At 42.0% G+C, this 16,336-nt stretch overlaps 1 protein-coding gene across 2 annotated transcripts in view; it reads right to left on the reverse strand.

Moving 5' to 3' along the window:
- cpeb4b (cytoplasmic polyadenylation element binding protein 4b) overlaps window positions 1-16,336 on the reverse strand; it is a 147,369-nt gene that overhangs the window by 38,046 nt on the left and 92,987 nt on the right. For both annotated transcript variants that reach the window (XM_038795473.1, XM_038795472.1), the window contains one exon: window positions 23-196. In XM_038795473.1, coding sequence (XP_038651401.1) covers window positions 23-196 — 174 coding nt within the window. The remainder of the gene's footprint in view (window positions 1-22; window positions 197-16,336) is intronic.

Here is a 16,336-nt window from a genome sequence, read left to right on the forward strand (position 1 = left end):
TTTTTTAGAAAAGCACCACTACCTTCATCAATATCAGGTGGTAGGCCACCAACAAATACTTTACGGGAATATCGTTCCACTCGTTCGCCATTTTGATGAGGAAAACAATGAGGAGAACTTAAGCCGCCATGAAGACTTTGATCACCACGTCCATCATCAAGGAAACCATCTTCAACAGGAAAAAGTGATGAATGACCTAGAAGAAACACAAATATTAAGCTATTAAACACTTGTTTCTTTTAAGGAAGCCGTTTCCAGAATATTTTTCTTACCAGTTACCCTTCTAAAATGGATGCATAATCAATGGCTCTTTTTAATATAACAAGTTTGCAATATCATCTCTTTTTGTGCATAGCATATCAAAACTTGCAATTTTCTTTGCACTTGGTTCACACTGAATCTTGCATAGATTTGCAAGCACAAGTGAAGGCAACAGAAGTATTATAAAATAAAAATAGAAAATGTTGACTACTATCACAGGTGTCTCTGCATCTAAATTATAAAAATAAAATAGGTTAATGTTTCTAGGAAAAATTTGCCAGAACCCATATTTTCTTTTTACAGAGAACAAAGAAAAATTACAGCACAGGAACAGGCCCTTCAGCCCTCAAAGCCTGCGCTGATCCAGATCTTCTATCTAAAACTGTCGCCTATTTTCTAAGGATCTGTATATCCCTGCTCCCTGCCCATTCATGTATCTGTCTAGATACATCTTAAATGATGCTATCGTTCCCCCCCATACCACCTCCGCCAGCAATGCGTTCCAGGCACCCACCACCCTCTGCGTGAAGAACTTTCCACGCATATCTCCTTTAAACTTTTCCACTCTCATCTTGAACTCGTGACCCCTAATAATAGAGTCCACCACTCTGGGGAAAAAGCTTCTTGCTATCCACCCTGTCTATACCTCTCATGATTTTGTAGACCTCAATGAGGTCGCCCCTCAACCTCCGTCTTTCTAATGAAAATAATCCTAATCTACTCAACCTCTCTGCAAACCACCGCCCTCCATACCAGTTTTGAGTTTGTCAAGTCAAATAGATAAGTTATTAACCACTTGGTGTACAACTTAACTGTGCAGGTTAAGCATATTTAGAATAGACTTGGAATAGTTGATAATATGGTAAAGAATAAGATACAAGGTACAAGCAAACATAAAAAATACTAAACTGAAGGAGGGCCAGCTTCAGCAAGTTGAAAAAGGGTCTGACCTAGGTGGGCTGCAAACATTCCAACAGTAAAAACAATAATTCAACAATGAGAAATCTTTAAAGAGCACACAGTTCAGTAGAGAGTAGATGCATTCCATGAAGGACAAGGGAAAGAAAGGCACCCAAAGCCAAATCCCTCTGCATGACTGAAATGATGGAGGTTAAAATGAAACTGAAATAGACTGTTTTTGACAATTGTAACGTTCATAACACAGTAGAAAACAAAGGTGACTATAAAAAGTACAGTGAAAATCTATTAAGAAAAAAGTGGGGGAAGAGAAAGCATTAGAATAGACTAACAGCTCATATGAAATGGAACCCAAAAGTCTTTTAAGGTAAAGGGACCAAACATAAATTACTTGTGTAAGGCAGAGGATATGGCGGAGGTACTAAATTAATACTCTGTATCTATCTTCATTAAAGATGCTGCCAATGTGGCTGTAAAAGAGACAGTAGTAATTTTGGATATAATAACAAAATAAAAAGGATGTAGTTAAAAGGTTGGCAGTCGTTAAAAGTAAAAAGATCACAAACTCTACGGGGTGCTTTCTAGTTAACTGAAAGAAATGAGGATGGAACTTGTGGAGGTTCTCGCCACAATCTTTCAATTCTGCTTGGAAATGAGGGTGGAGCTAGAGAACTGGAGGATTGCAAATGTTACACATCTGTTTAAAAAGGAGGAAAGAGATCAACCCAACAATTACAGGCCAGTCAGCCCAACGTCGGCGATGGAGAAACTTTTAGATCAATTAGTTGGTATTTGGAAGAGTATGGACAAATAAATGAAAGGCAGCACATATCTTTTAAATGCTAATGGTGCTTGACTAACTTGATAAGAGCACGTTGATGAAATAAGATAGGTTGATGAGGATAGAATAATTGATGTTACATATATGGATTTCAAAAGGCATTTTACACAATAATACTTATTAGAAAGATTAAAGTCCATGAGATTAAATAGACAGTGAGAGCATGGATACCAAATTGGCCAAGAAACAGAAAACAAAGGGCAGCAATTATTGGTTGCTTTTCAGATTGAAGGGAAAAAACATAGAATCATTCAATTTACAGTGCAGAAGGAGGCCATTCGGCCCAGAGTGCGTACCAGCCCTTGGAAAGAGCACCTTACTTAATCCCACACCTCTATCCTATCCCTGTAAATCCAGTAACCTCACCTAACCTTTTGGACACAAAGGGGAAATTGATCACTGCCAATCCACCTAACCTGCACATCTTTGGACTGTGGAGAAAACCAGAGCACCCGGAGGAAACCCATGCAAACACGGGGAGAAAGTGCAAACTCCACACAGTCACCCGAGGCCAGAATTTAACCAGGGTCTCTGGAGCTGTGAAGCAGCAGTGCTAACCACTGTGCCACCCCAGAGATTGATATTAGGACGACTGATCTTTTTGAGATATATTAATCACCTGCATTTGGGTATTCAAGACACAAGTTTTCAGATGATATGAAACATGGAAATGTAAAGAAAATGAAGAGAATATCAGTTGCTCCCAAGATCGTTGAAATGGGACCATACACAACAAATTTAGTGCAAGGAAGTGTTAGAATAAACAAGTAGAAGCAATGTAAATTAAATGGTACAATTTTAAAAGGAGTGCACACAGATGGGGGTTTACATACATACATTTTTGAATGATGGGAAGGCTACAGAAACAGCTCAAGCTATTCTTGGCTTTTTAAATCGAGGAAGAGAGTGTTAATGCAAGGAAGTTATGCAAACTCTTTAGAAAACACTGGTTAGGCCTCAGCTAGAGTACGTTTTTAATTCCAGCAACCATAGTTTAGGAAGAATGTCAAGGCTTCGGAGAAAGTGAAAAGATTTACTAGAATGGTACCAGGGATGAGGAACTTCACTTGTGCAGAGACTGGAGAAGCTGGGTTCGTTCTGCTTAGAGCAGATTCATTTAAGATAGGATTTAATACAGGTGTTCAAAATCATGAAATATTTTTGATAAGAGTAAATAAGTAGAAACTGTTTGCAGCAATAGAAGAATCAGTAACCAGGGGACACGGACTAAAGGTGGCTGGCAAATGAATCAGAAGTGACGCAAGGAGAGATTTTTGGAACAGTATTATTGTGACCTAGAATACAATGCTTGAAAATGTTGTAGAAGCAGGCACAATACTAACATTCAAAACAGTTGGATAAATAATGTAAGAGAAAAGCTACCCAGAGCTATAGGGAAAGAGCAGGGATGTGGGAAAAATTGGATAAGCTATACCAAAGAGACAGCACAGGCTTGATGAGCCAAATGGCCTCCATCTATTTTTCATCATTCTGTCGTTCTATGTTGCAAACATTTTCTTGGCGATGCGGGTGAGTTCTGTTTGAGGAAGCAGAACATTGATTTTTAAATAAACTAATGGACTTTCCTAATGCCGGGGAAAAGTTAAATGTAGGCAATCCATTTGAAAATATTTAGGTTATACTATGGAACATGGATGGAGGCCATCGTAGGCTCGCAAAATATGGATGACCCGAAATACTCAAAAGGTTTTAATCAACATATTTACCACTTTCTACAATTCTATGCTGAACAGATTACATTTACCTGTCTTGAGCAATCGAGTTCAATACAGATAAGTGTGGGGTGTTGCATTTTGGGAAGTCAAATCAAGGTAGGACTTTCACTGTGAATGGTAGGACCTTAGGGAGTATCATGGAACAGAGGGACCTTGGAGTTCAGGTGCACGGTTCTATAAAGGTGGAGTCAAGGGTAGATAGGGCAGTGAAGAAGGCTTTTGGCATGCCGGCCTTCATCAGTCAGGGCATTGAGTATAGATGTTGCAGTTGTACAGGACGTTGGTGAGGCCGCACCTGGAGTAATGTGTTCAGTTTTGGTCATCTTGCTATGGGAAAGATGTTATGAAACTGGAGTGCGTGCAGAAGAGATTTACAAGGATGTTGCCAGGACTAAAATAACTGAGTTATAGGTAGAGAATGGACATGCTAGGACCTTTTGTTTTTTTTTGGAGCGTAGGAGGCTGAGGAGTGATTTTATGGAGATGTACAAGATCATGAGGCATGGAGAGGGTGAATACACCCAATCTTTTTCCAGGGTTGGGCAATTGAGAACTAGAGAGCATTGGTTTAAGTTAAGAGGGGATGGAATTAATGGTAATCTGAGGAGCAACTTTCTTTTTCAAACACAGAGGTATGTGGAATGAGCTGCCGCTGAGGCAGCGACATTGACAACCTTTAAAATGCACTTGGACAGATACATGGATAGGAAAGATTTAGGGGGATATGGGCCAAATGTAGGCAAATGGGGTTAGCTTAGATGGGCTTTTTGGTTGGCATGGACCAGTTTGGGCCGAAGAGCCTGTCTCCATGCCGTAGATTCTATGATTCTATTCTATGAGAAGGTGGCGGTGAGGTTTCCTGTATTTATTGTGGTGAGAATTTGCACTAGGGCTTTTGGGTTGATATTAAGTATCATTGGGCAATTTTGTCGCAGAGTGGCTAGTGTCCTTGTCTCAGAACCAGAGGTTCTGGGTTCAAGTTCTGCTCCAGGACTTGATGGCCACAGGAGGTGATCATCAACCTGTAACGCTTTCAGTAAGCTTATAGCAGGCAAACAGGAAGAGCTGGAGAATTTTCTGGCCAACCATTTTAGATGTGGAATGATGCTCCTCAAGCTATGGCCTCTGGCAACAGGCTAGTGACCTGTTCCAGGCAAAACTAGCTACGTAAACAGACATCAGCATGTGATTTTTCTGCCTCATGCAAATATGTGGGAAGAGAATAAGTAGGAATTAAGTATCACAATGCAACACTGCAAATTACTTGTGATAGTATTTAGTGATTGACAGACTAATCATCGACAGGTCGTTTCCCTGACTGGTGAATCTAGAACATAAAGGTACAGCATCAGGATAAGGACCGAGATGAGGAGCAATTTCTTCACTCAACCATGCTGGATGCATTGTGAAACTTTGGAACTCTCTACTCAGAAGATATCGACGCTCCATTGTGGAATATATTTGAGGTTGAGACAGACAGACTTTTGGGGTCTTAGGGAATTAAGCGATATGGGAAGCAGGTGGTAAAGTGGAGTTGAGGCAGAGGATTACCCACAATAGAATTAATAGAAGGGTAGGTTCACAGGGCCACTTGGTCCACTCCTGCTATTTTAAAAATTAATTCATGAATGTGGGCTTCTCCGGCTCGGTCAGGATTTATTACCCACTCCTAATTGCCCTCGAGGTGGTGGTGGTGAGCTGTCTTCTGGAACTGCTGCGGACCTTGTGGTGTAGGTACACCCATAGTGCTGTTAGGGAGGGAGCTCCAGGATTTTGCCCAGCAACAGCGAAGGAATATCAATATATTTCCAAGTCAGGATGGTGAGTGGCTTGGAGGGGAACTTCCAGGTGGTGATGTTTCCATGTATCTGCTGCCCTTTCCCTCCAAGATGGTAGTGGTCACGGGTTCGGAAAATGGTCTTAGGAGCCTTGGTGAGTTCGTGTAATGTATCTTGTTGAGGGTACACACTGCTGCTGTGCGTCAAGGTGGCGAGAGTGCATGTTTGTGGAAAGGATGTCAATCAAGTGGGTTACTTTATCTTAGTGTTGTTGGAGGTGCATTCATCCAGGTAAGTGGGGAGTATTCCATCATACTCCTGACTGGTGCTTTGTAGAACGTGGCCAGGTTTTGGGGAGTAAGGTGGCGAATTATTTACCGCAGGACTTCTAGCATCTGACCTGCTCTTGTAGCCACATCAGTGATATGGTTAGTTCAATGAGTTTTGGGACAATGACAACCTCTAAGATATTGATAATGGGAGGGATTCAGTATTGGTAATGCCTCGGAATGTCAAGGGGTGATGCCAAGATTCCCTCTTGTTGGAGATATTCCCCCCCCGCCCCGGATTCCCATTGACTACATTTTGCTCGGGCTCCTTGCTGCTATACTGTGTCAAATTCTGCCATGATGCAGTCACTTTCACCTCATCTCTGGAATTCATCTCTTTTGTCTATGTTTGAACAAAGGCTGTAATCAGGTCAGGGTGATCTTCGTGGAACCCAAACTGCGCATCACTGAGCTGATTATTGCTAAGCAAGCGCCGCTTGATAGCACTCTCGATGATTCCGTCCATCATTTTACTGATGATCGAGGGTAGACTGATAGGGCAGTAATTGTCCTGTTTTTTGTGCACAGGGCATACCTGGGCAATTTTCCATATTACCAGGTAGATGCCAGTGTTATAGCTGTACTGGAACAGCTTGGTTGGGGACCCAAGTCTTCAGTACTATTGCCAGAACATTATCAGGGCCCATTGCCTTTGCATTACCCAACGCCTTTAAAAGTTTCTGATATCATGTGGAGTGAATCGAATTGGCTGAAGTCTGGCATCTGTGATCCTGGGGGCCGCCGGAGGAGGCAGAGATCATCCACTCGGCACTTCCAGCTGAAGGTCGTTGCAAGTGCCTCATGTTTTTCACTGGTGTGCTGGGCTCACCCATCATTGAAGATGGGATTATATGTGGAGCATTCTCCCCCATTATTTAATTGTTCCCATAAACCTAATACCCCTTTCTTCAAACATATATCCTAAATATTAGCAATTGCTGCTTCACGTACCAACCGCTGTGGGTGTATTCCATCTTTAAACTCCCTATAAAAGCCCTCCATCCGAAATATTTCATCTAATCCTTTGTGACTTTTCATTTTAGACATCTCATCTAGTGAAAGCAGTCTGTTTCTATATACTCCATCCCATCTCTGTTATTTTATACATCTCAATCAAACCACCTAATAATGCACTAGTTCAAATAAAAACAACCCTTGTGAAAACATTTGCTCTCAACTCCCCATCCTCTTTTGACCAAACATTTGTTTGTTGTTTCAAATCTCTTTATTATTGGTTCATTGTCTGTTACTCTGCTGAGAAGCATCATGCAACAATTTTGTGCATTAATGCTTCTATATGAAAGTTATTCTTATGAAATTACTTTCTGAAAAAAATTTAAATAGGAATCTCACTTTGCAATGTTAATGATTTAAAATAAGTGGTTTACAGCCTTCAAGAACAGAACATAATATTAACAGCCATAGCTGCTGAATAAAGGAGCAATGATTTTGATCTAGGAGAAAATTAAAAGCTGGGAATTCACGTCTATTGAGGGACTGTCTGTTTATAGTTCAAATCCTTGTGGGATACAGAGAACTGGTTCATACATGAACATATTTGCTTAAAATTATGTATGGCATTGTCTGCCTGGCCAAATTTGACTGAGATTTGTAAAAACATTCATTCCAGGAATAAAATCCCTACAGTGCAGACGGCCATTCAGCCCACTGAGTCTGCACTGACCCTCCGAAAGAGCACCCAACCTATTCCCATGTCCCCACCCCAACCACTCTTTTGGACACCAAGGGCAATTTAGCATGGACAATCCACCTAACCTGCACATCTTTGGATCGTGGGAGGAAACCTAGACACCCGGAGGAAATCCATGCAGACACGGGAGAATGCCACCAGAGGTCGGAATTGAACCTGGGTCCCTGGTACAGTGAGACAGCAGTGCTAACCACTGTGCCACCCACTGAGCATTGCTGCCACAACCATCGTGATTGCCCTCAAGAAGGTGGTAATAAGTAGTTTTCTTGAACTGCTGAAGTCCATGCTCCACCACAGTGTTGTAAGGAAGGGGAGTTCCTGTTTTTTGACCCAGTGACCGTGAAGGAAATTTTAAGTCAGGATGGTGTTTGGCTTGGAAAGAAATTGTAGATGATGGTGTTTCCTCATGACTGCTGCCCTTGTGTTTCTAGATGGTAGTGGTCACAGGTTTAAGTGCTGTCAAAGGAGCTATCGTGAGTTACTGTAGTGCATCAGGCCTTTAATCGCTGCTCCTTTGTCCTGGTAGGAAATGTGGTAGTCAGGGAGGCTATCAAGTAGGTCATCCTTTCCTGGAGCAATTCCAACTTCTTGACTGTAATTGGAGCTACACTTATGCAAACAACTTGAGTCTTGCAGATGGCGGACAGGCATTTGGAAGTCAGGAGATTATAATAATCTTAATTAGTGTCCAAGTAGACTTACATTAACACTGCAATGAAGTTACTGTGAAAATCCCCTCGTCGCCACATTCCAGAGCCTGTTCGGGTATACTGAGGGAGAATTCAGAATGTCCAATTCACCTAATACACACATCTTTTGGGACTTGTGGGAGGAAACCGGAGCACCCGGATAAATTCCACGCAGACACTGGGAGAACGTGCAGACTATAGACAGTGACCCAAGCCGGGAAACAAGTCTAGGACCCTGCCTTATATTCACTGCAGTACAGAAGATTAAGACGGAATCAAAGTAAGGTCTTTTAAATAATTGAGGGATTCAAAAGGGCATATGGAGATAAACCATTTCCTCGGGTGGGAGAATTCAGAAAAGGGAGCATCAATACTAAAATTGGACAAACAGAAAATGGGAAAAACTGAGGGGGGCAGGGATGGTGTGAAGATTACTTTCTCTCACCACTTCCTCCTGGTCTGTTGCATTCCTCAAATTATAACTTTCTCTCACCATTTCCTCCTGGTCCATTGCATTCCTCAAATTATAACATGTTTGATTACATGCATTGTAGATTTCTAAACTGTGATATGGATCTGAGCCTATAAATATATGCTCCAGAAATTAAGTGGGGGAGGGGGGTAGAATAGAGATTATATTTCGCTGGGGAAAAAAGATTTGCATCTCAGCTTGAAAAAAAAAGATAGTGGATTCTGATGAGAAGCAAAGCATTACCCTCATGGTAGAATGAGGTGGCAATACAACCTTTTAAGTTATGCCACTTTGGATATTCTTTTATAAATAGAATTCAAGTTTCCAACAGAAGTTGTATGTATAAATACATTTCGTAACATAATAAACATAAATACGTATGAAAGTTATTTATTCTCCTGGCCCTACAGGCACAAGACCATGTGGCCTTTCAAGCACGCTCTGCATTCAATACGGTCTTGGTCTTTAACTCTGCCCATTCCTCATATTCCTGTAATCCCAGAGACCAAACTCTATCCCTGCCTTAAATGTATTCAATGATGGAGCGCCCACAACCCTCTGGGCTCACAACCCTTTGAATGAAGCAATTTCCTCTCATCCCCATCCTAAATGATTGGTCCCTTATCCTGTGACTGTGCCCCATATTTTAGATTCCCTAACCAGTAGAAATGAAATCTCAGCCTCTACTCTATCAGCAGAACCTTGTACGTTTCAATTAGATCACCTCTCATTCTTCTAAACGGCAATGTAAATGGATCAAATTTGCCTTAGGTCAACCCCCTCATCCCAGAGACCAATTTACTGAACTGTTGCCATACCACCTCCAATGCAACCTTTTCTTAAATGAGGATGCCAGAACGGCACAGCATTCCAGATGTGGTTTCACCAAAGTCCTGCACAGCTCAGCAAGATTTCTTTATTCCTGTAATCCAATCCCCTTGCATAAAGGCCAATATTCCATTTGCCATTCTAATTGCTTGCTGTACCAGTATGTTAATTCCAAGCGTTCCCTGAGTGCACTCAAGTCTCTCTGAACATGTATACGTGCAAATTTCTCACCTTAAAAAAAAATTAGTTCTTCTATTCTTTCAAAGTGATTAACTTCACATTTCCCGATATTATAATCTATCTGCTATCTTGTTGCCCATTCACTTAACTGGTCTTCGCAGCCTCTGTCTTCCCCATGGTTTACTTTCCACCCAGTTTTGTATTATCAGTAAACTTAAATACATTACTGCTGTCTCTTCATCCAAGTCATTAATATAGATTGTGAATAGTTGAGGCCCCAGCACTGACCCTTGTGGTATCCCACCACTCAATTCCAATTTACACACACACACTGTTTCCTATCTGTTAACCAATACTCTATCCATGCTAACATATTACCTCCAACTCCATGCACACTTACTTGCCTATTTTGCAATACCTTACCAAAAATTTAGTTACATTACAAGTTACATACTCAAAAAACTTCAGCAGATTTGTAAATGGGATTTCCCTTTGGTAACACCATGTTGACTGGCTCATACTATGCTTTTCTAACATTGCACTATTTACACTGTTAAGAGACAAAGGTAGTTTTAAGGGATTCATATTTGCATTGGTAAACCTTAGAAATAAACTATAGTTTTAAGTGGGTTTAACTTAATTTTTCTGTACCTGAAGGGTAAAACCTATAGCTTGATTCATGCTCGACAAAGGTGTTTGTATGCGTGTGGGTTGGTTCAGTTCCAACGGTGTTTCTATCGTACTTCGAGAGGATTATGACTTGAAGAGTAAATAATTGGGCCAGCAGAGGTATGTGGTGTTGCTTCACAACTGGGGCCTTGTACGGTAGAGAAGCTTTTAAGTTTTAGTTGAATTTGTGGACAGTTGGGAGTGAACATCTCTCAACTCTGCCAGAAGAATGACTGGACAGGACAGGATCTGCAAAGAGGCAGGCTTCCTGAAGTACAAGTTACAGGCCAGAGAATTGAGGCAGAGTGTTGATGACTGGAGTTAAAGAGAGCAGAGACCAAGGTATGGCTCAGAAAAATTCAAGGTAGAGTAAAGAAAGTATTTTGAGTTGAAGAGATAATCACAGTAACTAGGTTTAAAGTGGGACTGCAGACTTCAGAGGTAGGTAAAACATCTGATGTCAGTTTAATAGTTTGGGAATCAAGTGTTAAAGCATTTGTGTGCAGTTTGCACAACAGACAAGACAAAGAAATTCTAAAGAGGTTGGTGTAAAATTCTGGACTGGATTCACTGTTAGAAGTGTCATTTGGAAAACCTGGTCTGGATTTCGGAAAGCAAACTGCGAAGATAAAGCATATTTATGCGAGAAGATCTTAAAGCAAGTTTTTAGGAGTGGAGTTTGGAAACCCTCATGTGACAATCATTGGGAGTGGGGGGGGGGGGGGAGAAATCTGAGGGGACATCCAAAAACATTCACTTTGGGTTCAGAGAGGAGAGTGTATTTGCCCAGTCATCTTGTGTGCTTAAAGGGGGCTGTGTCATTGAAACACCATTGTAGAATAAGATGTACTTTGTAATATGTGTAATTGTTATACTAGTGGGCCGGGGGGGGGGGGGGGGGGGGGGGGGGGAAAGAGGCATATTGTGTTACAAGTCAATTTTTTCATGTTTAATAAATACTTTTGTCATACTGTTATAACTAATTAGGGGTCCCTCGAGTCTGTTCCTCCAGATTTTATTTTGAAAAAGTTAACATTATGGTCTTTTGAGAGTGCCATTTTGGGATCTTCCCATCCAGGTCTGTAAACTGGGATCGTAACAATACTTCCTTAATAGGTTACAGCATTTGCCCAACAACTGATGTTAAGCTGACTGGTCTATAGTTCCCTTTTAGGTTCTCCCTCATTTCTTGAAAAGTGGAGCAATATTTGCCAACTTCCAATCTAATGGGACCATTCCTGAATCTAACAAATTCTGAAAAATCACAGCTTTCTCCTTTAGAATACTAATATGCAGGCCATTAGGTCTCTGGGATTTGATATAATTTAGTTCCTTACCTTTTTCTCCATTGATATTAATTTTCCCAATTTCCTCCCTCATTATTGCCTCCAGTTTACTATTATTTTTGGAATGAAGCTTGTGTCTTCGACTGAAGACAGACAAAATAGGTGTTCAATGCCTCCGCCACCTCCTCACTCTCCCATGATAATTTCCCCTGTCTCTGATCCTAACTGACCAAAGTTATCGCTTCCCTTTTATACACTTATAAAAGCTCTTGCAACCTGTTTTTATATTACTGGCTGGTTTAGTCTAATTTTTGTTTCCCTATATCAACTATTTGGTTGCTCTTTGCTGGTTTCGAAAACATTCCCAATCCTCAAACATTTTGTTTTTTTTGCAACATTGCAAACCTCTTATTTTAACCTAATACTATCACTAACTTCCTGAGTGAACCACAGATTGGTCTTTCTCACCTTGTTTTCCGCAGAATGTATTTTGGTTTAACATTTTGACCTGATCCCTTCCCTCAAAAGTCCTCATGTCATCCTTTACTAGCAGGTTTACAATTCCTCCTCTGCCATTTCACCTGTCTTTCCAAAATATCGTGCTCTCTGGAATATTTATTTCTCAACTTTGGTTATCTTGTAACTATGTCTGAGTAATGATGCTTATATCAAAATCATTTACCTCTTTTGTGGCACCAGTTTATGTATTTTATTACAGGTGCACTTAGATCAAAAACTTTTAATTTCAATTCTATTCACTCAATGACCTCATTCATTGATGTTTATTAAATTTTAAGTCATAATGAATAGTCTGAAAAATAGCTTAAGAGCCCAGCAATAATTTAATAAACTTGCATTTGGTAAAGAAAGAAAGGAAAGGACAAGGAAGTTTTTTTTTTTTAGCTATGAACATACAAACTAGTAGAAGTAGACCATTCGGCCTCTTGAGCCTTCTCAACTATTCAATAAGATTGTGGCTGATCTGCTTGTATGGAGTTCCACATTCTCCATCGACCCCAATAAAAATATTCAGTCATCATGCTTCCTTCTAAGGCAGAGAATTCCAAAGTCACACAATTCTCAAAATAATTCTCTCCATCTTAGTCCTATAAGGGTGACCCCCAAGTTTAAAACAGTGCCCCCTAGTCTGGACTCACCCACAGGAGGAAACATCCTTTCAAAGTCCATCTTGTCAATATTATTCAGGATCTTGTACACTTCAATCAAGTCACACTTCACTCTTCTAAACTCAGTGGAAACAAGCCCAGCCGTTTCAACTCGTCAGAAGACAACCTGCTCATTCCTGAAAATAGTCTAGGAAAGGCTGCCAAACTATATAAAAATCCATCAGTGCAGCCTCTTAAAGTGTACTTAATTTTCTCTTCAGCATAAGATCGCATATCCAATTGGTAAAAGAGGGCAGGGCAGACTGCTTCCAATTTAATAGAATAATGCACCTAGCCAATAATGTTGAAAAGACGAGTGCATCAGTCAGAATTTTGGTAAGAGAGATGCCATGTGGTTTGACTGTGACCCTGATTGGCTGGTATGAAATCTGTTAAATTTGAAAATAAATAAATAATTAAAACTAATTAATTAACTAGGTAGAGGAGTAAGTAAACCCGAGGGCAGAGATTAGTATTTAGCATTTAACTTTAGAGTAAAAATCTAGCGCCAGGGCTATATAGTTAATTGTAACTTAATCTAATAACAATTTAATTTGTTTTAAATCAATTAACTAATGCTTAAATGTCACTCAGTGGGGTGCAGTGCTCTAACTGTGAGACGTGGCAGATCTGTGACGTTTACAGCGTTCTGGTCGACTACATCTGCAGCAAGTGTAACCAATGGCAGCTCCTCACGGACTGAGTGGTTCGATTGGAGCAGCAGTTGGATGCACTTAGGATCATGCAGGTGGCGGAAAGCATCATAGATAGGAGTTAGCAGACAGATGGGTGACCGCTACAAAAGGACAGAAAGTCAGTGCAGGAATCCCCTGTGGCTGTCCCCTTCTCTAACAGGTGTACCGTTTTGGATACAGTTGGGGCGGGGGGAAAGCCTTTCAGGGGAAAACAACAGCAGCCAGAACAGTGGCACCACAACTGTCTCTATTGTTCAGCAGGGGAGGGCAAAGTGCAGAAGAGCGATAGTTTATAGGGGACTCTATAGTAAAGGGCACAGATAGCGCTTCTGTGGACGTGAAGGAGACTCCAGGATGATATGTTGCCTCTGTGGTTCCAGGGTCAAGGAAGTCTCTGAACGAACACAGGACATCCTGAAGGGGGAAGATGAATAGCCAGAAGTCGTAGGACACATAGGTACTAACGACATTGGCAGGAAGAGTGTTGAGGTCCTGCAGAAGTAGTCCAGGGAGTTAGGCAGTAAGCTAAAAAGCAGGACCTCTAGGGTTGTAATCTCAGGATTACTCCCTGTGCCACGTGCCAGTGAGGCTAGAAACAATAGTACAGTGCAGCTAAACACGTGGCTAAACTAGTGGTATAAGAGGGAGGGTTTCAGATTTTTGGATCATTGGGATCTCTTCTGGGGCAGGTGGGACCTGTAAAAGAAGGATGGGCTGCATCTAAACTGGAGGGGCACCGATATCCTGGCTGGGCTTTCCAGCGTTACTTGGGAGGATTTAAACTAGTATGGCGGGGGGTGGGAACCAGAATGTTAGTTTAGAAAATGTAATAACTGAAGGGGAAATAGAGAACCAAAATAAGAGAACAACATCACCCTCAGGCAGAGCAAAAAAGGTGTCAAGTGTGAGAAGGGAAACGGTCAATGCAGGACTGAGGGTGTTGACCCTAAATGCGCGTAGTATACGGAAGGTAAATGAGCTTGTTGCGCACATTGAAATCGGCCAATACGATGTTGTGGGCATCACAAAACGTGGCTGCAAGGGGATCAGGTCTGGGATCTAAATATCCAAGGATATATGTGTCCTATCGAAAGGACAGGCAGATGGGCAAAGTGGGTGGGGGTTGCATTGTTAGTAAGGAATGAAGTTAAATCGATAGCACGGATCAATAAAGGGTCAGAAGGTATAGAATCTCCATGGGTAGAGTTGAGGAATTGCAAAGGTCAAAAGACTCTGATGGGAGTTATGTACAGCCCCCCTAGCAGTAGTCAGGGTGTGGGGCAGAAAATATACTAGGAAATAGAAAAGGTTTGTATAAAAGGCAATAATTACGGGGGACTTCAATATGCAGCTGGACTGGGAAAATCAGGTTGATAGTGGATCCCCAGAAAAAGAACTTGTGGAAGGTCTAAGAGGTGGTTTTTGGAGCAGCTTTTGAAAGAACCTACTATTTAAAAACTTATCTTGCAGGAGAAGCGGCCTTGTTAGTACATGTATATAAGTTGGGTGGTTGCTAAACCCGAGACACTACACTTGTAGTGTCCCCCACCCTTCCACCTCCTCTAACCTAAGGGGTTGAGTGAATATCAGGTAAGCTCTTCCTTTCTTTTTCTTGTTTTATCCAGAGGGGATGGCAGGCAAGGCAGTGCAATATTCCTCCTGCAGAATGTTTGAGGTGAGGCACGCCGCCAGTGTCCCTGCTGATTTCACATGTGGGAAGTGCACCCATCTCCAGCTCCTCAGAAACCGTGTTAGGGAACTGGAGCTAGAGTTGGATGAACTTCGGATCATTCGGGAGACAGAGGTGATCATAGACAGAAGCTTCAGGGATGTAGTTACTGCTGGGAATGAAGCTAGATGGGTGACGGTGAGAAGGGCTGGGAGGAAGCAGTCAGTACAAGGATCCCCTGTGGTCGTTCCCCTTAGTAACAATTATACCGCTTTGGATACTGGTGGGGGGGATGACTTACCAGGGTTAAACCATGGGGTACAGGTCTCTGGCACAGTCTGTCCCTGTTGCTCGGAAGGGGGGGGGGGGGGGAAGAGGAGTACAGCATTAGTCATTGGAGACTCCATAGTTAGGGGGATAGATAGGAGATGCTGTGGGAACGAGAGAGACTCGAGGTTGGTGTGTTGCCTCCCAGGTGCCAGGGTCCTCGATGTCTCGGATCGTGTTTTCGGGATCCTTAAGGGGGAGGGGGAGCAGCCTCAAGTCGTGGTCCACATTGGCACCAACAACATAGGTAGGAAAAGGGATAGGGATGTAAGGCAGGAATTCAGGGGGCTCGGGTGGAAACTTAGATTGAGAACAAACAGAGTTATTATCTCTGGGTTGTTACCCGTGCCACGTGTTAGCGAGACGAGGAATAGGGAGAGAGAGCAGTTGAACACGTGGCTACAGGGATGGTGCAGGAGGGAGGGTTTCAGATACCTGGATAATTGGGGTTCATTCTGGGGTAGGTGGGACCTCTACAAACGGGATGGTCTACACCTGGACCAGAGGGGTACCAATATCCTGGGGGGGGGAATTTGCTAATGCTCTTCAGGAGGGTTTAAACTAATTCAGCAGGGGTTGGGAACCTGAATTGTAGCTCCAGTATACAGGAGGTTGAGAGTAGTGAGGTCATGAGTAAGGTTTCAAAGTTGCAGCAGTGTACCAGCAGGCAGCAAGATGGTTTAAAGTGTGTCTATTTTAACGCCAGGAGCATCCGGAATATGGTGGGTGAACTTGCTGCATGGGTTGGTACCTGGGACTTTGATGTTCTGGCCATTTCGGA

This window comes from Scyliorhinus canicula, chromosome 4 (assembly GCF_902713615.1).
Source record: "Scyliorhinus canicula chromosome 4, sScyCan1.1, whole genome shotgun sequence".
NCBI lineage: Eukaryota > Metazoa > Chordata > Chondrichthyes > Carcharhiniformes > Scyliorhinidae > Scyliorhinus > Scyliorhinus canicula.